Raw genomic sequence first — 26962 nt, 5'->3', positions numbered from 1 at the left:
GGAGATAACACTATTCAATGAACATCACAGCAACTCTGGAAGGGCTAAGGTTAGGGCTCTGTGCTTTGTGAACTGCATCACACAGGATTTAAGGACCTTCACTTATCCCTGTGTTCAGATGGGCCTTTCTGACACAGGTAACATCACCACTTGGGCTGCCACAGCCAAGCGTGGAGTGAGCATCTTCCCTCTGGCTTCGGTACCAGTGCCCACAAAGCACTCCCGTCTCCACAGCCCCGCCTCCTCCTGGCTTTGCAATCTGGCCAGGTTACAACCACAGGCAGAAGGGCTGTTGGCTTGTCACTGAAATTCTAAAACAATACATTCACCTCTCTGGAGACTTCTTTTTTGTTTTCTACTAAGAAAATACCAGAAACATACTCTGGGCTCTGGTGGCCTGTCTTGTCAGCCCTTGTCACAAAAATGGGCCACTCACCTTCAGGGAGTATGATATACTTAATGTTGATTTACTACCCTGCAAAAAAAGTCATAGAAAAAGGGAAAGCAGGTGATTTTCGTGGCAAATCTTTATTTCTTTCAGCTATTCTCACTCTTCCTAATTGATCCCCACACCTCCTTTACATTGCATCTGGAAAAATGGATAGATTGTCTTTCACAGAACTATACTCTCTGAAAAAAATCAAGAATGCTTTGAGACAAGATGTTTTACTTAATTTACTCTAAAGGGCAATTGAAAGACAGCATTAATAGTAACACAGAAAATGTAACAGCAAGCTTTAGGAAAAAAACGCCTAGTGTATTGGTTTCAAGGAATCTTTCTTAAATGATTCCAACTGTTGTCAAAAAATTTTTTTTAAAGTTAAAGAAACTATATACATAGAATCTTATCTTCATGGTAGAAATTTAATATGGAAAATTTCATGATAGAAATTTAAATTCTAAAGAACTAAGCAGTTAGAAGCTCAGTGCCTTATTTTAAAAAGTGAATATTATAGAACTGCAGGATGTTAACACTTCCCAAACCACAGTTTTATATCACAGACTAAGTTTAAAAACTATAATTCAGATGCCTCAGAAATCAAAGGCGCGAAAACACTCCATGGCTTCTGCAGTTAACCTTTATCTTGGCTGGAAAAAGCAACAGATAATAGGCAATGCAGTACCTTCGGGACTGGATGAGCTGAAGAAACTGCAGCCGGCAAAACTATACTGTGGGAAATCTCTCTTTGTCTCCGGAAAAAGAAATTTCTTCTTTGTTGACTGGTTGACTGTGTGTGTAAGTAGATATGATTGAGTGGTGACGAGAAAATCCTATGACAACCTGGGAGCAGAAATAGACGTATGTTAAGCAAAAAAAAAAAAAAAGTACTTATTGCTACATTTTCAGTTGTTGCGCCGCTGTCCATTAAATCATGATAATAATCCTTTATTGGTTCAAAAACGAAAAAGCTCCTAACAGAAAGGAAAGCAGTGATATTCTGAGTTCTACTACAATAGTAGTACAGCATATTTATTAGCTAATGCTCTGTTTACTTAAATGTTTGACAATGGGAAACTCTATCCTAGTGGGAAACAAACATATAGAAACGTCTGCTGAACACCAGGTCTATCAAAAGAGCAATTTGTGCTGTGCTACCTTAAACGCAGCCGTGTCCAGGATGACCCTAGATTCAGGGCACTGTTTGGGTGGCTTTATATTCTTTAAGGTCGTTTTCCTTTCACGAATCCTGGACAAATTGCCAGCTGCACGTTTTTGCCCTCGATAGGATTACTACTCTGTGTTAAGTTCATGTGCAGCGAGGCATTATACTGAAATTCACTGTAATGAATGCTCAAGTCAGATAAAGACTAAATAGTAAAAATGTAGGGTGCAACCCTGAAAACACATGAATGTAGGCTCCAAAAGTACCCACAATAGGAATTTAGAAATATCTATCAAAATTTTCAATGCACATATCCTTTGACTCGTCGGCTCATCTCCTAGGACTCTACCATATGTAGTGATGGAAGTGTGACGATGAACTGCAGCACTGTTTGTGGTAGATAAAAATGAGTGATAATCCAAATGTCCATCCGTAGGGGACTGGTTAAATATACTATGGTAAATCTACACAACAGAAGACAGAGAAGTAGAGAGATATTAAAGAGAAAAAGCTAAATCATCTCTGCATATTGATATGGGAAGAGGTCACAATATATTGCTAGGAAATGCTGAGCAGTATGTATGAAAAACTCATTAAGGTAAAAAGAGCTTATGCATTTATATAAGTTTGTATATGCCTGTAAAATTTCTGAAGATTGATATTCATCAGATTCTGGGGCATCTGATTGGGGCTGGGGTGGGAAGGAAGACTTCCTGATCCATTCTATTTTCTCTAAACCAGTAGACTTTTAGGAACATTCACTTGCATTATTTTTATAATTAAAACAGTAGTTTAAATCTCCCTTACATGCCATAATTGCATGTCAGGGGCTGGCAAACTACAATCCAAAGGGCAAATCCAGCCTGCTTCCTGTTTTCATAGAGCCAACAACTTGAAAATGATTTTTATGTTTATGAATGGTTGAAAAAAAATCATAAGAAAAATCCCATTTTATAACATGAAATTATGCAAAATTCAAACTTCAGTGCCCATAAATCCATAAATAAAGATTTACTGGAACATAGTTGTACTCATTCACTTATAATTAGTCATGACTGCTTTTGCACAACAGTAGCAGAGTTGAATAGCTGTGACAGAGAACATGTGGTTCACAAAGCCTAGCATATTTACTACCTGCCCCTTAGAAAAGAAGTTTGTCAAACTCCTGATCTAGAGAACTGGTTCTCAAAATGTGATACCCAGACCAGCATCTGAGTATCACATGGGGAAAAGATACAAATTCTTGGGCCCCTCCTCAATTTACTGACCTAAATTGTGGGATGAATTCAGCAATCTGTGTTTAACAAACCCTAACCCAGGGTGATTCTCATGCATACTAAAGTTTCAGAATTACTGGCCTAGACTAATGGAAACACAAATTACAGGTAAGTATTGGCCCCCAAACTCAAGATCTCTAAGTGAACTGGAAAAAAGGCACAGATGCAAACAGACTCCAGTGGTCACTGATTCAGTTTCATAGTAGAAAGTTAGTCACTCAGTGATGTCTCACTCTTTTGTGACCCCTTGAACTGCAGCCCACCAGGCTGCTCTGTCCTTGGAGTTCTCTAGGGAAGATTACTGGAATGGGTAGCCATTTCCTTCTCTAGGGGATCTTCCCCACCCAGGGATTGAACCCAGGTCTCCAGTATTGCAGGAAGATTCTTTACCGTCTGAGCCACCAGGGAAGCCTGTCCGTGTCCTAAGTTTCACTCAATTATGTTCTTCCAGAAAGCTGAATATAATATTGTTGAATAAAACTTCCAGAGCTGTTTCAGGTATTGTATTTTAAACAATATTTTGAACAATTCCAAATACCAGCCAAAATACTGCCAGGAATATCACCTTTGTTTGACAGAGGCAGATACATATTCCCTAAAGTTTGTAAAGTACAGTATTTCCCTAAAGACACCACCACCATCCCCAGGGGTGTGAACTGGTCTAAGAGGGGGCAGGGCAGTTTCCTAGTAAAAGCAGATAGCTAGAAATCAGAAGCCTGGACTTTTGTCTCAGCTCTACTACTTCTCAACTGTGTGGGCCTGAGCAAGAATCTTGTTTTCAGTCTCAAGTGAGAATTAATTGGAATAAAGTATGTGAAAGTGCCTTACATTTAGTAGATGCTCAAAAAACAGTAGTTCCTTCAAGAATACTGAAAAAGCAAAATGAGAAAGAAACTATGGGCTTCACTATAGCTTCCAGTACTGAGAACTTAATGGTGGTTCTTCAGCTGCTAAGTGGTGTCTGAGATGACTGTTTGCGACCCCATGAACCAAGCATGCCAGGCTTCCCTGTCCTTCCCTATTCCCAGAATTTGCTCAAATTCATATCCATCGAGTCAGTGATGCCATTCAACCATCTCACCCTCTGCCACCCTCATATCCTTCTGCCCTCAATCATTCCCAGCATTGGGGTCCCCTCCAATGCTCTTCACATCAGGTGGCCAAAGTATTGGAGCTTCAGCTTCACTATAAGTCCTTCCAAAGAATATTCAGGGTTGATTTCCTTTTAGGATGGACTGGTTTGATCTCTTTGCTGTTCAAGGGACTCTCAAGAGTCTTCTCCAACACCACAGTTCAAAAGCATCAATTCTTCAGTGCTCAGCTTTCTTTATGGTCCAACTCTTATATCCATTCATGACTACTGGAAAAACCATAGCTTTGACTAGACAGACCTTTGAGAGCAAAGCGATGTCTGCTTTTTAATACGCCGTCTAGGTTTGTCATAGCTTTTTCACTGAGAACTTATGATGTATCAATTACTGCACTAGGCCCTTTACATATGTTAGCTCATTGACCTTCATGAGAACCATGCAAGTTGTGATCTGTTGTCACTGCGCTCTATAGTCTAAGATGTGGAGGTACACAAAGGTAAATAACTCCCCCCAGAGTGCAAAGCTGAGGGGACACAGGTCAGTTTGCCTTCATAAAGTATAATCCTCTTCCACGCATAAGAAACATGAGCTAACAACACACAAGGAAACACTCTGAAAATGTAAAAGTCATCCGAAAACTATTAAAAGTTACTACTTTTTTTTTTTTTTCAAAAAGTGGTGATGGGTTGGCCTAATCCATCGTCTTTCTCAAGCCAAACTCCCTTTGCTGACCAGATACTTGCTGCAGGGAGGTGACTGACAGAGGTCTGGCTGGACAGTCTGTGAACTGTTGTTGTCGTTCAATTGCTCAGTCATGTCCGAATTTTGCGACCCCATGGACTGCAGTATGCCAGGCTTCCCTGTCCTTCACCATCTCCCAGAACTTACTCAAACTCATGTGCATTGAGTCAGTGATGCCATCCAACCATCTCATCCTCTGTCATCCCCTTCTCCTGCTGCCTTCAGTCTTTACCAGCATCAGGGTCTTTTCCAGTGAGTCAGCTCTTCCCATCAGGTGGCCAAAGTATTGCAGCTTCAGCTTCAGCATCGGTCCTTCTAATGAATATTCAGGGCTGATTTCCTTTAGGATTGACTGGTTGGATTTCCTTACAGTCCAAGGGACTCTCAAGAGTCTTCGCCAACACCACAGTTCAAATGCATTAGTTCTTCAGTACTTAGCCTTCTTTATGGTCCAACTCTCACATCCATACATGACTACTGAAAAAACCATAGTTTGACTATACTGATCTTTGCCAGCAAAGTAATGTCTCTGCTTTTTAATGTGCTGTCTAGGTTGGTCATAGCTTTTCTTCCAAGGAGTAAGCATCTTAATTTCATGGCTGCAGTCGCCATCTGCAGTGATTCTGGAGCCCAAGAAAACAAAGTCTGTCACTGTTTCCATTGTTTCCCCATCTATTTGCCATGAAGTGATGGGACCAGATGCCATGATCTTTGTTTTTTGAATGCTGAGCTTTAAGCCATTTTTTTCACTCTCTTCTTTCACTTTCATCACGAGGCTCTTTAGTCTGTGGATACAGAATGGAAAATCTGGATCCCAGCTATCACCAAGGAAAGGCTCAGGTGTAATCAATCCATGATTCTGGGTTCCCTAACTGCATCCCTAGGTAGGACCAAAGTTAAGCTCCCAAATGTTTCCCTTATGAGAAAAGCATGTATTATGATGACTATTAATGTTGGTAAGACTAATAAAAATAGTAACAGTGGTAGTGGTGAACACTTCATAGCCAGTTTCTGTAATTAAGCAGAGTGCTGGGTGCTCCACACACATTGAGTCTTGCCAATGCTGTTGGGGAGGGGACAGCTGTTGATGTCACTACTTCATGGTTGAGGAACCAAGACACACCTCTGGCAGCCCCAGCTAGAGTCCTGGAAGTCCCAATCCAGGGCTGGCTCTGCTGCTCCAAGCTGCCTTTCAACAGTGTGTACAGGTTCTAGTAGCTGGCATGCTTGGCTAGAAAGTATGTTTTTTCAGGGACTCAATTTCAAAGAAATTTTTTTTAATCATGAAAAAAATAAACATCATGAGACCAGCCAACATTCAGAAAGAATGTATTTTTCATGAAAAGTCTTGGAATTGATCTAACCGGGAGGCATTGCAGTAGTGAGAATAATACAAGCTTTGAAGTCAGACAGATCTTGAGTCACCAAAACTTCTGAGCCCCACTTTCTTTACCACTAAATGGGAACAGTAGTGCTTTCCTCACCACAAGGCTGTTGTGAGAATTGGCAGAAATAACATTATCCTCAAACCATCTTTAAAAAGTAGGCGCTCTATGGGGGAATTCCCTAGTGATCTAGTAGTTAGGATTCTAGGCTTTCACTGCTGTGGCCTGGGTTCAACCCCTGGTGGGGGAACTGAAATCCCACAAGCCATACAGTGTGGCCAAAAAAACAAGGAGGTGCTCCATAAATGTTTATGTCTCTTCCTTTCCCCTCTCAACACTCAACATGTTTACCTTAGGCCTCAAAATGTGTTTATTATTTTATTTGACAATTACTTATTGAGCTCCTCCTGGGCTTCCCTGGTGGTTCAGCTGGTAAAGAATCTGCCTATAGTGTGGGAGACCTGGCTTCCATCCCTGGGCTGGCTTCCCTGGAGAAGGAAACGGCTTCCCACTCCAGTATTCTGGCCTGGAGAATACCATGGACTGTATAGTCCATGGGGGTCGCAAAGGGTCAGACACTACTAAGTGACTTTCACTACCGAATTCCTCCTATATGTCCTGCTTTAGACATGAGGTAAACGAAGTGACAAAGTCCCTCTCTGGGTGCTCACATTCCGTGGTGAGACACAGGCAAGACGCAAGCCAACAAATACATTCAATTATATCAGACGGTGATATTCTTGATGAAAAATCGGCCCAAGTGACACAGCACTGGAGCTAGAGATCCTGTTCCTGGACCTGCCAGGAACTAAGTGTGTGACCCTGAGCAGTAACTACAGTGGACACTGGCTGAGAGCTTACTTGTGCCAAGCTCCGTGCTGAGCACTTCACAGACACTACCCACCGCTACAGAAGACTCGAGCTTTCCGGATAGCTCATCGGTTAAGAATCGCCTGCCAATGCAGGAGACGTCAGGGATGCAGTTTGATCTCTAGGTGGACAAGATCCCCTGGAGAAAGAAATGGCAACCCACTCCAGTACTCTCGCTTGGGAAATCCCATGGATAGAGGAGCCTGGTGGGTTACAGTCCATGCGGTCGCAAAAAGGTGAACATGACTGAGCACTGAGCACGCATGCGCAGAAGACATTAAAGGGAGGGAGCTGAGCTTCATAATCCTTGCGGTCTCTTCCAGCTCTGACAGTCGTGCCTTCATTTGGTGGCTTCTGACTTCTGTCATGCTACAATCCCGGCCATGGGATGATATGGAATCTGATCAATTGTATGATTCATGAAGGTTTTTTTCAATGCAGCTGATAACATTAAAGAGAAAGCACCTTCATCAGTATTATCAAGTAGACAGTCATTACAGGGGGAATCTTTCCTATGTCCTTAAACTCAAGGCATGAAGTCATCAGGCCTCTACTAGGATATCTGAATGAGGCTTTTGAGATATTCATTTCTAAAATGAACAGCGTTGCCAACATACCTGTTCTGCTAAATAATGAGCTCGCTGCCAAAAAAGAGGCAGGCACCCCCCACACACATACACAAAGGACTTAAACACTGGGAACATAGCCTGAACATATCCAGTCTGTTGACAATTATGGTTTTGCAAAGTACTCAGCAACTCTACTTTCATAAGATATTTTTTATTGGAAGCAAAACCTTTTCTTTCAATCTGATAAAAGATACCCTATAAATGTTGTCGCAAAGTAACAGGATAATAAGGTACCATACTGTGTTTATTCCACTAACTATTCATTACAAACCAGAAAAAATACCAATTTAGTGTTTTTACAGGTGAAATGAAGAAATGGTCTTACATCAATATGTGCCTTTAGAAGATAATGGCTCTCCAATTAATGTGGCATAAAAATGGGGGGGGGGAGATCCCTAACTTTGCTTATCATAGTGTAATTAATAAATAGCAACTGGGCTTCCCTGGTGACTCAGCGGTAAAGAATCCACCTGCCAATGCAGGAGACACAGGTTCAATCCCTGATCCGGGAAGATCCCACATGCCGGGGAGCAACAAAGCCCATGGGGCATGACTACTGAAGCCTGCTTGCCCTAGTGCCTGTGCTCTGCAGCAGGGGAAGCCACCATGATGAAAAGCCCTGGCGCCACCACTAGAGAGTAACCCCCACTCGCCACATCTAGAGAAAAGCCCGCACACCAACAAAGATACAGCACAGCCATAAATAAATAATTTTAAAAAAGAAACAGCAATTAGCAAATTTTCTAAATGCACAGTGAGCAAAATTAAAATGCTCCTATCCCAATTACATTCAGGGTCACAAACTACATTATCTATTAGAGATTATTCTAGAAAAGGTTTGTTCAATTTCCTATATATTTCCTTTCTTTGTAAAAGCACTGCTTCGTACATCCAAAATGAATACATATGAGACACATCAGCTATATGTCAATTTTAAAAGATAATTAAATAGAAGAACGGCTAATACAGTTATAAGAAGAACAATACAAGAATAATACAATATTGTAAGAACAATACAATACAAGAAGAACAGATACAGTTATAAGAAGAACTTTTTATAACTATATCTAATTTCCAACTTGCTACTGTCAGTGTTACAGTCAATTTGATGCATGGAGATCCATCATCAGAGGTAGGGTCACCAGGTAGGTTTCCATCAGCCTCAGGACTGGCCCCTTGGTCTTCTGGGAACCATCATTCACCCAAGACACACAGCAAATCCTCTTTTGTTAAGAGTTATTTTCAGGAAAGAAGGGGCACATTGACTAATCTAAAGTTTAGGACACGTTAGTAGGAAATCATCAGAAACCTCAGGAGAAGAGAGCCCTGATCAGCAAGGAGCTGCTTTGGACTAATTTGATCTTAAAACACATGATCATAGTGAGTGTTGTCACTATAAATTACAGAACAGAAACTCTATATAGTTTCCTTAGGCAGTAAATCTATACGTTATTTGTTATGAATACTAGAATATTTAGTTATCACAGGTAATAATAAGAATTTATTTTCAGTGTCATAAAACTCTATCAGCTCCTAGTTTAAGCTGAACGTTGAAAACAACAGGCAATTGCTTCTTTCCCTCTGCAGAGGAGCATACGGTGTGGCCTGAATGTCTCTTGAAATTGCTGTATGTCCTTTGGATCCTGAGGTACATTTTTCATATCCTAAATTTGCATTTGCAATGTAAATCTACATTACGGTTTTAAATATTTTCATGTTCAGTAATAACATCAATTTCTAAAAGCTGCATTTTATTTCCCTTTACCAATTAAGTCTGAAAGGTGAGACCGCTGAATTCAAGTATGATGGGGGAGGAATGCATTCAAAATAACGAATATTGCTGCGCACTACATGCCCTATATTCATTGGCCTCTTACTCAGGGTCCGTTTTAATTGTTATCTGCGCATGCATTCTATACCACATAATGAAATGCTTCCATTTCACCCACTGAGCCCTGGGTTTTTATGTGCACCTCTACTAATGACCCTTAATTAAACCGATTTTACCCTTGGAAATGCAAGTTTTCTTTTGGTCAACAAGTATTTTTAAGGGAGCGTTCTGAATGAACTTTCAAAGAGACATTTAAAATGCTTAGTATCGTAAGCGGTTGTAAAACTGAACAAAGTACGTTTGTTCTCAAGTGTGGGCTACCAATACCTCTGTTTCATTGTACGTTTCCAGGGCAGCACTTTTACCCTGCACAGTGCCATCAATTCGAAGTTATGGGATGTTTCAGAGGCTTCAAGTATCTGGGCAGAAAACAACACAATAAAGTGGCCTGTGTAACTTTACATTAGCCAACAATGTCAACCAGAGATAATATGCAATTTAAAAGACACCCTGTAAAATGTCTTGCTGAATGTATTTGTTCATAATGATGAGCAAATGCCAAAGTCTAGTAACAAAACTATTATTTATAGCGTATCAACATCTAATTGATTTTACAAATGGAGGCAATTATTTTGGATGGAGGGAGGAATGCCTGCCAGATTTAAATGATTTATGATTACTAAGAGAGAAAACAACAATGTTTCACTAATTCATTTTCAAATATGGCTCTTACACTCATTGAGGATTTTAATTTTAAATCAAATTATTTCCTAAAATGATATATTAATGTTAAAAAAAAGCAACTTTGTGACAGCAATCTATTTTGAACTGTTTAGAAATATTGGTTACTACAGTAGGCTCAGGAGAAAATGTCCCACAGAAATACATTTTCAAGGTGCTGATTTAGAACCACAGAAAGATCGCACTTCATGAACGCCAACCAATTACCCAGGGAAGAAGCGCAGGCTCTCATAGCACGGGGAACGCAGCCATGCATATTTCCTGACCTAAAACACTGTCTGCTTGATAGGTTTGATAACTTGCACAAAAGTCGTGAAAGGAAAATTAAATAGTGTGTCTCACTCGCTGTAGCTCCCATTGATTTTTATAATCCAGTACTAAGAGGTACATGTTTCAAAAGTAAATGAGAAAGATTGAAAGTTTCTTCCCATTTCAAGGAGACTACGGAGGAGAGAAGCTCACATTTCACAAGAAATAACCTGTGCATCTGTTGAAGAAGAAGAAGCTGGTGGTGGGGTGGAGGGGGGAGCGGGAATCCAAACAGCTAGGGGAATGCCCCAGGCTGAAGCAGATACTGATTGGGCAAAGCTAAAGGACAAGGGCCCTTGGAACTAAACAAAAGCAAATTCATTCTGTTGACAGATGTTGATTACATCAAAGCAACAAGGAACTCCCCCCAACTCATAATTTTTTTTTAAACAATTAATACCTCTCTACAATCTACACAATAAGGATAAAGTATGGTTTTAACCCAATCATAGCGAACATTATTAAACTTGTTTTTTAAAAGTTTCAGTTGAGTTCTGGTGTGTTTTTAGCCATGGGCTTCTCCAAACAGTGCTTTATTCATTCCCATGGACATGTCTGGAGAGCTAAGCTGGCCATATCATCAGCCCCTTCCTTCCAGGGGTTAACTGCTCTGGCTGCCAAATAAAATACAGAGCAAGCCATGTAATTATGGAGACAGTCAAAGGGCAGGCTCTATTTTGAAATCTATTTGCACAGACAAGGTCTTCCAATTGAGCTTACAGGAAACAAGCTGGTAAAGAGCCTCCTTTTCCCCAGATGCGTTCCACACTTTTTCTTCAACTCAGGAAATCATGGATATGGACACCATACACCATTACTTCCTGGATTTCAACCCAAGATGCCATTACAAGGAGAAGAGTGGATCTGTTTCACAAACCTGTAAAAAAAACCTTTTTTTTTTTTTGCTTAATTAACAGCATTTGGCAACAGCCTCTGGATGATAAAGCTCCAGTGTTTATTAAACAACATTTCTCAAGAGGATGCAGGCCAATTGTTATGCACGTACTGGAAAACAGATCACTTTTTTTAATGCTCAAAATAAAGCACACAGTCTAGAGTACACTGGCATAAATACTTGTCTGAAATAAAGGTTCTACTTGACATCTGACAGTGTTGTCCTTGAAGTTACTTATAGCTAAGACTGCTAAAACAGCAACAAAGATTCCACAGAAATAAAAGAAATATGCAAAGTATTTTAAGTGATGGAAAAAAAAAGTCACAAGTCACTTTTATGCTAAAACATAAAAATTTGTCCTAGTTGCTTAAAGGTCTAAGTTTGCAAATTTTATGAGACTTTATCATTCTCATATTAAAATAGAATTGAGCCACTACAACAAATAAAACTAACTAGCCAGGGCTTCCCTGGTGACTCAGTGATAAAGAACCTGCCTGTCTATGCAGGAGACATAGGTTCGATCCCTGATCCAGGAAGATCCCACATGCCGGGGAGCAACTAAGCCCATGTACCACAACTACTGAGTCTGTGCTCTAGAGCCCGGGAGCCACAACTCCTGAGCCCAGGTGCTGCAACCACTGAAGCCCTCACGCCCTAGAGCCCAAACTGCACAACAAGAGGGCTGACTGCAATCAGAAGCCCACACACTGCAATGAAGAGTAGCCCCCGCTGGCCACAACTAGAGAAAAGCCTGCGCAGCCATGAAGACTCAGAGCAGCTATAAATAAATAAATATAACAGTAATAAAAAAACAACTAAATAGTCAAATGAAGGTGAGATAGTAGTCCTCATCGCACATACAAGGCTATGGATGTCAGAACTCATCATCAAGCCCCCAAACCAAAGCCTGGGAATCCTGGTTCTAGAGAAGATGAGCTGGAAAGTCAGCCACAGAACACTTCTGGGAAGAGGAATGGGCAGCGCCTGGGGGCACCCTCCACCAATAATAAAAACATTCAGGAAAGATGCCGGGGTCAAGGCAAAACATGACCTTCCCGGCGGCTCCATCAGGAAGTTGGCTTTGTGCTACATCCCTTTTCCTTTTAAAAAATGTATCAGTACTAACTGATAGAGTATATCGTCAATGACAAGTTCAGAAATGGGTTGAGGAAAAATGTTTCATTTTGTTTCTCGACAAGAGTGAACTGGATAATATGTGATTATTCATTAGTTTACACCACCAGCAACTAAGGATCTGTTATTTAAACAAAAAGCATTCCTCTCTTTTTGGGCCACAAAAACAACCCAACCTATTCTGGAAACACAGATCAATAAGTATACCTATTTAATTAAGTAGAGTCATATTTGTGAAACTAGAAAAAAGTTCCTTTAGGCTGGCCCAACTCCAGCCTGGGGAAGAATGTCAAAGATTATAGTAAAACACAAAATCTAAAACTAAAAGCAGCTCATTTAAGTGGATAAGTGGAAGTTACATAGAAATGATTAATCTGTAAAAGGAACCAAGGCTATTATATGAAATTTCTCCATTTAAGGTGAAAAATGTTCAGTTCAAAATTTGAATTTAAATTCATTTTTATAATCATAAAATATTGAGTCACACTGAAATAGTATATGCTTAGAAAATCCCATTGTGTCTCAGCTAAAGTTTAGAGAAAAGCAGCTTTTTAACACTTCAACAATACATATACTCAGGCAACTTCTTGGACAAAGAAATATTGTATCCTTTCACGGGAAATAAAGGAGCTGTTTATTAGGGCTGTGGTTAAAATGTAATAATTCATTCTAGTTGAGCCCTGTGAAAAATGTCATCAAAATATCATTTTCTTTGCCAGATTTTCTGCATGCCGTGATATCATTTAAATACAGAATAAAAGACAAGCTCTGATCAGAGTAGAAGTACGACACCAAAATGACCCAAAAGCAAACATTCATTCTGTCAAAGTAACAGGAAAGAATTTCACACAGTCCTGATACCCAGAAAATGCACACTTCTAGGTTAGCACAGAACATCTGGCAAACTTCAACTTTCCAACATCTCTCAAAAAAAAAAAAATTTCTGTTACCTCACATACTTGGGTTAAAGCAGAGGAAAAAATAGAAAAAAATTGTATTAGAGAACACAAGAAAGCATTAGAAACAGCAATTTCACAGAAATGACAAATGGAATTCAATTTTAGAGAAAGTCTATATAAAAATATAATCAGCTTAAGAATTCACATACTAAGAAAGTTCTTTAATTCTTTAAAAAAGACTGTTCTTAAATACTACTGTCATGTAAAATACTGCTCAAAATACTAGCTATTTGGTTAAAAATATCAAGTAACAGAAGACATTGGAACTTATAATTTATGATCAAAGGTACAGCTTTAGTATGAGTATTTTCAATTGTATCAAAGCATTGAAAAGTGCAATTTTACTCTCCCACAACAAGGTCAACTGAATTCTACATGCAACATGATATATTGTTGGATGTATTTCTTTTCCTCTTTTCCTTTCTTTCTTTCTATGAGCCCTTTAGAGTTATTTATGCAAGCAACTGATATAAAATAGTTCAGAGCTTTCACCCAAACTTCAGTATCATTAGCTTCCCTGGTGGTGCAGACAGTAAAGAATCTGCCTGCAATGCAGGAGACCTGGGTTTGAACCCTGGGTTGGAAAGATCCCCTGGAGGAGGGCATGGCAATCCACTTCAGTATTCTTGCCTGGAGAGTCCCCATGGACAGAAGAACCCGGTAGGCTACAGTCCATGGGGTCACAGAGTTGGACACGACTGAGTGACTGAGCACATAGCACTCCCCGCCCAAAACCCCATAAAACTACATCTTAATATTTTCCTGAGAATGTTTTCAATGTACAACTACAAGTGAAAGGCATGAAATAAAAAGAAACCATTTGAATATAAATACTGCAGTGGTATTTTGACAATTATGGGAGCTTTGTCTCTGCCCTCTAACCAGGCAATAGAAGCGGTAGGTAGGTAGGTAGGTCAATAATCACAACTGAAAATGAGAAAGCTAAACTCTAGGAAAACAATGTATTTCCAGCCTTCTGAAGTTGAGACTGCACAGATTCAAGACAATAGAAGCCAAGATCACTCATCAAGAAGTCCTTTTCACACACACACAAAAAAAAAAAAAGAGAGAGAAAATACACAGTCACCTTTTTAGCAAAGGAAAAGGTTCCAAATTATCTGAAGGCAGCTTTTTGAAGTTACATAGTTATGTTGCCACAAATAACTTTATATACAATTCAACTGGGTAGCTTTAGTTGACCATATGACTAAATAACCACTCCATTGCTTTCAGAATTAATGCAAAAAGTACAATGTATTAAAATACAACAGGTTTAAAAGACTGCTTACAAACTGTCTCATTTTTTTTCTTTTTCAGATATAGATGCTCAGCTATAAAATCATTATTTTCTGTACAAAAGGATTAAAAATGAAAACCATCACCACTACCCAAATGTGTTCTCTTTATCTGTATAAAGCAGACTGCCTCACATATTTGAAAATATAATATTACTTAAAAACCTTAGCTGACAGAGGTCATTCACACTTGATAGAATGACAAACTTGTTATCTTATTTTTAGATTAAAGTCTTCAATAGAGCCACAGTTCTGAAATATTTGATGGATACAATATTTGAAGCATGCTATTGTCTAATGTGAACATTTTTTGAACTATACTTCTATTAGAGTGTTACAAAAGAAAAAAATACCAACCCCCAAAATGCCTCAATAAAATATAGTCCAATTGGAGGTAAAAAGAAAGAAAGAGTGGAATTTCAAACACTTTACATTTTGTTTGTAGTGCGACATGGATTTCCCTCCCAAAGGTGTGCCTTTCTAACTATACTTCCTTGAGTTCTTGTTTAAGTTGGTTTCTCTTCTCCAAGCATTGGCTGGTGTACTTCGGCAAGTTCTCCTAAGCCTTAGTTTGCTCAGATGTTAACAGGAATAGTAACACCTTCCTCACAGGGTTGCTTTGACAACTGCATGACACAAGGTGTGGAGTGGCACAGGATACGCACAGAAAAGGTCATTATGATCACTGGTTCCCCGGCTGTGGAGAAGGCCACTCTATAATGAACTAATCAGACTGAATGCTGGAATGTGTTTTGGATAACCATAAAGTGAGCGACTCACAAAACAGTCATGAGATCCTAGGTTGGGTTCCAGAACTGCCACTTAAAACCACTCTACTCGAAGCACAGGTCCTCTCCTGCCTTTATCACAGGAATAATCTGACCATCAAATGAGACTGCAGGTGTATAAATACAAACCGGACAGCATCTGATTGCAGCATATTGAGAGAACACTTAAACTCAGGAGGATGAATTATGCACAGCCTAGTTTTCCTAATTTTGATGTTTTTCTGAGAGTTCTTGGTGGGGCCTTGCTAGAAAGCTGATAGTAAAGTCTGAGGAAAATATTTTCTTCCATTTAGAAGCATAAAAGATTCTAGCTTTTTCAAGAATCATATCCTTCCAAACACGTTAGTATATTGAATAGGCTTTATATTTGTGCAAGGGGTGGATTGAAAGAAATTGTGTTCTAGAAATATTCTACTCAGTTATGAAGACATTTTCTGTAAAGTTGCCTATCACAAATAATTTTGAGATATCAGAATGTTGCTATTTTTATTCTGTTACTAAATGATGTTTAGTCAATGTTTTGCTTATCCATAAACTGTTACGTTGTCCTTGGTAACCCTAGTACCTCGAAGTCTGTAAGAGTTTAAACATATTTTTTTTGGTGTGAGACTATTTAATAGAAATATTCTAGAGCTCACCAAACCTTACTGTTTAAATGTACTAAAAAGTCTTCTTTGCATAAAAATTCCTGTTTATTAAACAGTAATACAAGAAGAACTTATTTACATTTCAAGCACTACCAACATACATCATTTATGACAAAAAAGGCAAGCACTCCATAAGAAATGCTCAATCACTGTCAATCACAAACACTAAAATATACATAAACCAAAGCAAGCTGTGTGAACTGTATTAAATTCAGCTAAACACAGAATTACCAACAGAACAAACAAAAAAACAAATAATTAGCAGTGACTCACAGATCTATTTACACGAGATACACAAAATAACATGGAAAGGTGTAACTATGGTAACCTGATAGCCTAAATTGAGTGCCTTTAAAATTTGCATTTATTTAAATACTATGCCAACTGATATCCTTATAAAATTTAAATATTTCAAAAGTAGTCAAAGCTTATCCTTGTTAACTGATCACAGATCAAAATAGTTTCAACTATAAATCAGCTGTCTTTAAAGGTATTCAGGGACCAATTTAATGGAACCATGATAAAAATGTCTAACAATTTTTTTCTAATTTTTCAGTGAACTGTTATTTTCACAACCACTGATTAACAAGTGAAAAAAACTCAACTATATACAATAAATCCCATAGTAGTCAAGTAATATTAAAACATGCTTTGACATAAAGATTTATCTAAAACTCACCCTGTTGCATGTAACCACCCCACTTCTTCTAATTAGCTACTAGAGCAGAAATGGCATTAGCTGTTTCAGTTTACAGGTGATTTTCACTGACAATTACCATTTGAATGGTTTAATGTTTAATGCTACAGTTAGTCCTAATGTCTTTTATTTTATTTTATAAGCTACAGGAGTAAAACATTATTTTGTAGTTCACTGGTTCCCACACTTAAGATGTAATGTTCAGTGTGTATTTCATTATGTAGATGAGCAATAGATGTTGTTTGACATGATTTAAATGGGTCAACAGTATTTTCCTAGTCACATTAATCATCCAGACAGCTAGAATAAAAAAAGAAGGCCTTGAAAACTAAAACTAGAGAATCTATTCACACAAATGACACTTACCATGGCAGGTTATCTAGGATGTGGTTAAGGAGAAGGAAGAGTTACAGACTTTGAACACATGTTTCATTATTTGTTCAGAAACCATTTCAAGACCCCAGCTCTATTTTCAGAATACAAGTGAACACCCACAGGGACAGATTTTTGAGATACCAAACTGTAGTTTTTTTTTAAAAAAAAAAGCATCAGATGGAAATCTATGAAAACTTTTCCATTAGAGAAGAAAGAAAAAAATGTGCGGAACCCAGCTGCAAAGGGGCCGAGGCCCCAAGGACACAATGAGACCCATATTATCTATACAAATATACAGCAGTGTAGATGAGGACACAGGCTCCCAGGTGGTGCTAGTGGTAAAAGAAAAGAGACGCGGGTTTGATCCTGGGGTTGGGAAGATTCCCTAGAGGAGGGCATGGCAATCCACTCTAGTATTCTCACTTGGAGATTCCCAAGGACAGAGGAACCTGGTGGGCTACAGTCCACAAGGCTGCCAAGAGTTAGGCATGACTATAACGACAGCACCCACAGACGAGGATACAGCATTATGTCCTCACACACTGAAGGCTCCTAAGAAGTGAAGGGAAGAAAAGGAAAAGCAGAACTAGCCTTTAGAAATAGCTACGAATCACTTTGCTCCAGCTCTGCATAACAAGAATCTGGTAAGGAACACGGAAATTGACAGATGTGAAGCTCTGAACAGCAACTCTACTTTCCTCCTCCCTTCATCGTCATGACTGATCTCTGCACTGAGTCTGACCGAGGAATGCAGCTCTGGTCTACATGACTAGGCAACATGCTGGAAGACGATTCTGCAGAACCATCCCACCACTTTGTTCCACATGAATTAGGTCCTTTCTAATAAATGGATGGATGCCACACGCGTCACTTTCCACCCATCGGAAACTCCTGAGCAGGTCATTAGCAGCTGTGAAGAAGCCAGTGTCTGATATTAACTTTTTCTTTCTGAATCCACTTCTCAAGGGTCATTTTCCTGAGTAGATGCACTCTGTCCTTGCCTGAAACCACACAGAATGAGCCAGAGTTCATAGGAAACTTACTTTCTTCCCCCCTGATTATGAAATGGTATATGGATGATATTAAACACTTTAATGACAATACTGGGGGCTTCCCAATGGCTCACCAGGTAAATAATCTGCCTGCAATGCAGGAGATGCAGGAGATGAGAGTTTGATCCCTGGATCGGGAAGATCCCCTGGAGGAGGAAATGGCAACCCACTCCAGTATTCTTGCAGGGAAAATCCCATGGACAGAGGTGCCTATTGGGCTACAGTCCATGGGGTCACAGAGTCAGACACAACTGAAGCGATTTAGCACGCACACACACATAACAACATTGAGAAAGCATAAACAGTATAAAGAAAAAAAGGGTAAAGAGCTTCCTCAAATGACCACTGTTAACATTCAGCAAACATACTTTAGACCATTTCTCTACGTGTGTGTGTATTAAGTTGCTTCAGTCTACATGAAACTGTTTATCCTATTGGGTTACTGGTTTCACAGTATTCCTTTATATGGATGAGTAAAATAGCCCTTTATTGAACCAGTGATGAGCATTTCGGTGAGCTCTTTTGTTTTTTGCCCTGCAAAATACACTTTATACAAATATATGTATTTGTAATTATTCTCTTTAGCTTAAATTCCCAGAAGTAGAATTCTTGAGTTAAAAAATATACAAAATTCTGACATATCTGCACAACTGCTCTCCACAAAAGAGAAATTTACATTCCCAAAGGTGTCAACTTCCCTACACCCTCACCAATATTATTAGAGATGAAACCTCTGTCAGTCTGATTAATGAAAAATGGCATCTCGCTTTTACTTATTTTTTTCAGATACTCCTGAGATTGAAGATTTCTTTATGTACTGATATACTTTTATGAATTCCCCATTTAGGCCTCTTATAGGTTGATTTTTATTGGATTTACTTTTAAGTGTGCTCTGTGAATTAGAAACATTAAATGTTCATGTAGTATATTGTTTCAATTTTTTTTTTCGGTTTTCCATTTGCATTTCAACCTTGTTTTAAAGTGTGTTCAACCATACGACAGGGTTTATATTGAATTTATAGATTAATCTAGGGAGACTATGACTTTTTAAAATATTCAGTTGTTTTATTTAAGAGATGTCCTTGTATTTACTGCATGCATGCGTACTAAGTCGCTTCAGTCATGTCTGACTCTCTGCGACCCTATGGACTGTAGCCCACCAGGATCCTCTGTCCATGGGATTCTCCAGGCAAAAATACTGGAGTAGGTTGCCATGTCCCTCTCCAGGGGATCTTCCCAACCCAGGGATTGAACCCACGTCTTTTATATCTCCTACACTGGCAGGTGGGTTCTTTACTGCAGTCTTCTTTATCTCAGTAGACATTTAGATGTCTATCTCGGTAGACATCTAATAAAGACCTGTGAATTCTTTATTATTTGTTTACTCCAGGATATCTTATACTTTGGGTTGCTATTATACATGGAATTTTACCATTATGTCTTCTGCCTAAATAGTCGGACATGACTGAGTGACTAAGCACAGCACAGCACATAAGACAATACTTAAAAAAGAAAAACATACAAAAAACTTAAGTTTAAAAGTTGATTTAACACTCCAGTGTCATACATTTATGTGCCTTAATATCAGACTCACATACTTTTTCCAATGGAAAGAAGTGTGTTGGGGCTGAGTGGGGTTAATTGGACTTTGCTTTCCATCACTGCCAACTTACCCCCTTACCTCGTCTTTCCCCAGTGTTACCTCCCTCTTCTCATATATGAAGTGTTGAACCCAATAGGTTTAACAGGTGCTAAAAGTGCCAGTAAATTAAAAGCACCAAAAAAGGAAAGATTTTTTGGAAAAGTTTGATATTTAAAATATTTTCCCATGGGACTTTCCTGGTGAGCCAGTGGCTAAGACTCTGCGGTACCAATGCAGGGGGCCTGGGTTTGATCCCTGGTCAGAGAACTAGATCACGCATCACTATGGAGAGTTTGCCTGCCACAACCAGAAACTGATGCAGACCAATAAACAAATTAGAATATTTTTTAAAAATAAAATACTTTAAAAGATTATTTGCCCTCAAAAGCAATGACCTAATTATGAGGGGTTAGGGGAGAACATTAAAACTTTTTAAGACTTATTATTATTCTACGCTTACCTAATTTTACACCTTAGCCTTGCTTTTGTGTTATGTGTCTGGGGTAGGTTGGGACAACTCTAATCTTTTCAGTAGTAGGGTTCCTGTCTCCATTCAGCCTTTGTGCATTCTGCAGCTGTAACTGTGGCTCACGGGACCTTTAGTTGTGGAATGCAAACTCTTAGCTGTGGTATGTGGGATCTAGTTCCCTGACCAGGGACCCAGGCATTGGGAGCATGGAGTCTTAGCCACTAGAACACCAGAGAAGTTGCAGATCCAGAACTTTAATTAAAAATAAATTTAAAAGTAATCTGCCAGATTTCTGAACAAGGTCGCTGCATAGCTTTAGTGTCCAGGGACCTTTTGTATTCAGTTTGACTTTCCCCTGGGAAGACAAATATGTTTTGAAGTTGTAAAAAAGGGAGCCAAGGTGTGTGGGGCCAAATCCTCTCTTTTGAGGATTTGCTCTCCTCAGATCAAATGCTCTCCTGATGTATTCTCTTCCATGCGTTTTAGAATTCTAATTCCAACTCCATCTGCAAGTATGTGAAATCCCTATGACATACTCTTGGCAGGAAAAAAAAAAAGACTAATTTTTTCCATTATAAATATCTTATCCACAGGTAATAGCATGGGGGATTACACCCTTTTCTCTATTTTTACCTATATTTGAAATTTCCAATAATAAAACATTCAAAGAGCATTTGATTTAGCACTGAAAAACATAAATTTTTTTTTATGAATTCAAAGAAGTATAGGCAATCGAAAGATTACTTTAAATCTAGGATGCTGTTTACGCATGAGAAAACAAAGCATTTAAAATGAGCATCAACTTGCAGTTGCTCCTGTTAGGAACAGCCCCAGGGCTGATTGCTTCTTGATGGCAGAAACATTTGGAATCTTCAGTTCACAACAACATGTGCTTCTTGGGCGTCATCCTGGGGTTGAGTTTTAGCTGCTTACTTACATATACTATGTAAGTAACAGGTTTGGACACCAAACTGTTTCTGAGCACAGGGTGATATAAGGTGCTGGCTGGGGCTTGACCACTCTGATGATGTACAGAGAGGCAGAAAGTCTTCACAGAAGTTCAACACTGAAGTGCTGTAGAAACAATACTGCAGCGAGGAAGGCTCCACTTCCACCTTTGTGTCATAAAACCTTAGGCAGCAAGCAGCTTTTTTGCACAATCGTATGGGGCCCCTCAGGAAAATATCTTGGGGATAATATTTAAAATTAGAAGGCTATAAATCCTGTAAAGGAGGTAGCAGTGGGCTGACATAGACAGAATTTATACTTAGAAGTAATGTTTCATCAGTACCAAATCTACTCAGCTCTGAACTACATTGCCATGACTAGATGATGCTGACCTCACTGACCAATCTGAAAGCTGGCAGTATTTGGGTTTGGTGATTGCAACTTCAGAACTCATAAATATTATGTAACTCTAGTCTTTTTGCCTCTAGCCAACCAGCCTGACTCCAATTTTCAACCACAAGTGGCAAACTGACACTGAAATTTTATGAGCTCTGCCATATTAGTAATGCACATTTCCTTTTGAATTATTCTAGCCTGAAGCAGATTATAATTATTGTTCCTTTTCCCACACAGATCTGAAGATCTATAAGTGGTTCAGGTGGCAACATCAATGTTTCAATGTTCCACGTAGGCTGGTAAATAAAAGCCCGTATATGACAAATGAAAAGCAGATGGATTTTTGTATTGCTAAAATTTTAAATATCTTAGCTAATTAAAGCTTGGTCCCTGTCAGAGTGTGTCCATGGAAAATGATTCCCTATCTTATTAGAGATGTTTTTCATCTTACTATCAAATAAATGTATGCTGTACAGTTTGCTTAGAGCAGAATACTCAGGTAGTCAGTGATCCATACTAGGGATAAAGTTAGTTCTACACCAAGATAAATATGTGGTCTTAGCTGTTGGAAAACATTTTCTGACATAAACAAGATGGCTAAGTTCTAGGCTAACCCATTTGCCCAAGATGTAACTAAAATACTACACGTTTGCCATGAAAACAAAAAGCTAGGAAACAATTCAGCTGCAAATACCTAATATTTTAGCTACATTATGGGTTTTCTGGGCTAGCCTGGGAATGTTGCTCCCATTCACAGTGCGGTTTCTAGAGGAAAAGATGTTCTATCTGGACAGTGAGGGAAAGTGAAATGTCCACTCTATGGCCTCTTCCTCTCCAGGTCCTACTTGAAAGGGGATGCAGGCTGAGTGGCCCTGAAAATACTACAGAGGAGAGAAAGCCAAGTCTCATTCCTTCTCATAAGAGCTGTACCAGCCCCAGAGGCAGGATCCTCATGTTGCTTCAGCTTATTCCAACTCACAGAGCAAGTGAAAGGAAGCAACTCCGCTTTGAAGTTCAAGCAATACCCCCTCCCCGACCCTTAGCACTGGAATGAACATTTCAAGCCCCAGTACAGCCACCCGGACAGGAAACATGGTGGTTCTCCCCGACTACTGTCACTCTGCCCAGAGTTCACCAATACGGGCCGGAGGCCCATTCATAACTTAGGTGGAGCCAGTGGGGCTGGACTGTCTAACTTCAGTTCTGGCTCTAAGATTTACTAGCTACCAACCTTCAGCAAGTTACATAAACATTCTGTGCCTCAGTTTCTTCATCCGTTAAAAAAGGGGAAATAAAAAAATTATGAGGATTAAAATAAGTTCATATGTATTAAGTACTTATCAGTATGGCACCTGGCACTCAGAGATCAAGAAGCTGAGCATGGCAGCTGGCACTCAGATACTGCTGGAGAGAGTGTTGATTGGTTCAACTACATTGCAAAATTGTCAGAATGAAGTCACTAGTTCACCCCTAGAAATACACATAACAAAAATGCATAGAGGTTACAGAGAAGCACCAAAAGCCATCTATAAGAATGTCTGTAATAGAGAACAGTGGAACTAACTCAAATGCCCATCAAAAATAGCATGGGTAAATTATGATAAATTCATAAAATGGAAGACTATGGTTTTTCCAGTGGTCATGTATGGATGTGAGAGTTGGACTGTGAAGAAAGCTGAGTGCCGAAGAATGGATGCTTTTGAACTGTGGTGTTGGAGAAGACTCTTGAGAGTCCCTTGGACTGCAAGGAGGTCCAACCAGTCCATTCTAAAGGAGATCAGTCCTGGGTGTTCATTGGAAGGACTGATGCTAAAGCTGAAACTCCAATACTTGGGCCACTGCATACGAAGAGTTGACTCACTGGAAAAGACCTGATGTTGGGAGGGATTGGGGGCAGGAGGAGAAGGGGACGACAGAGGATGAGATGGCTGGATGGCATCACCGACTTGATGCACATGAGTTTGAGTGAACTCCGGGAGCTGGTGATGGACAGGGAGGCCTGGCACCCTGTGATTCATGGGGTTGCAAAGAGTCGGACACGACTGAGTGACTGAACTGAACTGAACTGAACTGAACTGACTGATACAGGAATCAAAACAAATGTAGCTACAGACAATAATATGGATGGATCTTCAAAATATAAAATCATCAGTCAGAAACAAAAAAAGAGAATCTGTGATTTTATTTATATAAAGAAAAAAAACAAGCAAAATTGCATCATACTCTTTAGGAATCTATACATGGGAGTAAAACTATAGACAAAAGCAAGAAAGTGAATACTATTAAAGTCAAGACTGTGATTAGCTGGAAGATGATAAAGAGATGTAGACTGGGAAAGACAATGAGTGCTCTTCTGAGGTACAGGCAATGTTCTGAATTTTTTTTAAACTGGCACAGTAGTAATATATGTGTTTTATAATCACTCATTAAATTACTCATTTGTTTTGCATACGGTTCTCTTTGTATATTATACATCACAATAAAGCGCTAGAGGGGACAGAGAAAGAAGGCAGGAAAAGAAGAAAGGAAAGAAGGAGGGAGGGAGGGATAAAGCTAGAATTAGAAAACAAAATAAGCCAAAACAATATGAGAAAGATTCTAACAACTTGGTTTCTGTGTGTTATAATGCAAGTAATTCAAAATATTTCTTAATATGTTAAATTCAAGCAATTTTTAAAAATCAAGGAAAATAGGAAATCAAATAATTCACAATTCTTACTATACAGTGAAAATATTACTAGCATAGTTATCTATATTATGCATCCCTGATGGTTCAGATGGTAAAGAATCTGCCTGCAATGAGGGATTCCTGGGTTCCATCCCTGGGTTGGGAAGACCCCTGGAGAAGGGAACAGCTACCCACTCCAGTATTCTGGCCTGCAGAATTCCAAGGACGGAGGAGCCTGGCGGGCTACAGTCCATGGGGATGCAAAGAGTTGGACATGCCTGAGGGACATACAGTCTATGTTATAATTAATCGACTAAGCTATGAGAAATTTGTATTAGAAAAAAATTAAAATGAATTCTCATAATTACTCTATTACTATAAACTAGTTAATAAATATACTTGATGGCCATGTAACTATTCTTATTCTAGGACTTTTTGGCTACTATAATATACATGGAACAACAATATTGCTTGCGGAAGCAGAAAAAGCTACCAAACTTTCTTAGGGGGAAAACCGTATCCTTTCAGAAACTTTATAATAACTATGGTAAAACAACTGACATGTTTGTAGAAATTTTAAAAACAATTTAATACAGATTATTTAATTTGGCCCAACAACCTGTGTAAAGTAAACTGAGAAGATATTCCTGCATGTGCTTTTCAAGCAAAAAAAACCCCTGAGACTCAAGGAGGTTCAGGGATTTCCACAAGATCACAAAAGTTACAAGTGGCAGATCTGAGTTTCAAACCTAAACCTATTTTTTTTTAATTTTTTAAAAATAGAAAATTAGAAACATATGCAAGGATAGACAGATTACTATAACAAACTCCCATGTACCCGTCATCTAGCTTTAACAATTATCCACTCACGCTGATCTTGTTTAACCTACAGCTATCTTCCCTTCCCACTGAACTATTTGGAAACCAATCCTAGACACCATATCTGTAAATATTTCAGTATGTATATCTAAAAGATAAGGACACTTTATAAAGAATAAACAATCTAAACTTATTATATCTAAAAAATTAATAGTAATTCCTTAATATATCAAATAGCTGTAGTCTTTAGGCACTCTCCTTTTGTTAAATACATATATATCAATTATATATATAATTATATAAACTTTTTATTAAACAAATGGTTTTTTAAAACAGGATCCAAAGAAGAGGCTACACATTGCATTTGTTTGACATGTCTCTTATGCCTGTTTAATCAATGCTTCTCCTTTTTTCTTCCATGTAATTTATTTGTTAAAGAAATGCATTGCTTTGTCCTTAGCATCTCCCTTATACTGGAATTCACTAGTTATACCTAATGGTATCTCCTTTCCATATATTTCCTATGGACTAATATTAAACCCAGTGATCATTTTGATTCAAGTTCTTTTTCTTTTGTTTTATTGGCAAGAATATTTAAGGGCTGGTGGTGCTCTGACAGTTGTCTCTCTTATTGAGATACTAGCAGCCCCTGACAGTGCCTAGATCCATTGATTGCTTAGGGATTTACCAAGTGGTAATATTTCATTAGTTCTTCTGAATTTGTTGGCAGGAATATCTCTATAAAGAAATTCTTTCTTTTCCCAGATTACTGTCTGGTCGGCCTGAGTTCATACAGAGAATCAAGCTAAAGGCTTGATCCTTTCTCCCTATTTCACCAGTTTTCAGGATAGCTAGTTAAAAACGCAGAGCTCTGAACAATAAATTTAGTGTTCTTAATCAGAGATTAGATAAAATTTGTATCTAAAAGATGCTAATCTAAAATATCATTTATTTCTATGTACATGATTTCTATATGAAAGACTGAGTCAGTGAAATTTAATTGCACTTGGGAAGTAAAAATACTGGTCAGACTCAGAAACATTTTGTTAATTTTTATCATAAAGTAAAAACATTAGTCACTCGGGCTTAATATATCATATATCTTCTCCATCCTTTTCTTCTCACACTTTCACTTGTGGGGGAGGTGGGTGGGGCTAGAAGATTAGAGGTAAAAAGACAAGACTGCAATTTAAAGGAGGGGGGAACCCAACTCCAAATGGATTTTTCTTTAAGAAAGAAATCCAAAACCAAAAGAAAACAGGTAAAATTAGCTATTGGAAATTATGGCCATGTGAATCAACCCTTTCTCCCCACATCTGGCAGCACTTAGCTCCCCGAGGGTACACTTGGTGCCCCAGGGCACCGTTACATATGTTTGACCAGCCGGGCAACAACAAAGGACGCGGAGGCTATAAAAAGAGGCAGCAGGTAACCATCAGGCTGGCCAAATGGCTGAGGCACTTTGCAAACACACAATGAAGCAACTGGTTATTCCCATGGCTGAAAAGTCAACGAGGGAGGGCTGTATTTTAGGATTCAAATTCCACAGCGCGCCTCTCTAAGTCACTGGGTTACTTCCTTGTTTTAATCAGGTCCACAAATCCTCCCTTTTCTTTCAGACACTCGGGGAAAAACATCGGAGACAGGCTGTATAAAGCAACCCTGTGTGCTTGCCAAAAGCCCATCTAAGAATTCAACTA

At 38.9% G+C, this 26962-nt stretch overlaps 1 protein-coding gene across 1 annotated transcript in view; it reads right to left on the bottom strand.

Annotated features, from left to right (window-relative positions):
- Window positions 1-26962, bottom strand: part of METAP1D (methionyl aminopeptidase type 1D, mitochondrial) — a 76243-nt gene that overhangs the window by 16526 nt on the left and 32755 nt on the right. The window contains 1 exon segment of the mRNA XM_070358447.1: window positions 1125-1282. Within this exon segment, the coding sequence (XP_070214548.1) occupies window positions 1125-1282 (158 nt within the window).

Source organism: Bos mutus, chromosome 2 (assembly GCF_027580195.1).
Source record: "Bos mutus isolate GX-2022 chromosome 2, NWIPB_WYAK_1.1, whole genome shotgun sequence".
Lineage (NCBI taxonomy): Eukaryota > Metazoa > Chordata > Mammalia > Artiodactyla > Bovidae > Bos > Bos mutus.
The sequence above is the reverse complement of the archived record's forward strand: the minus strand, read 5'-3'. Positions and strand labels throughout refer to the sequence as shown.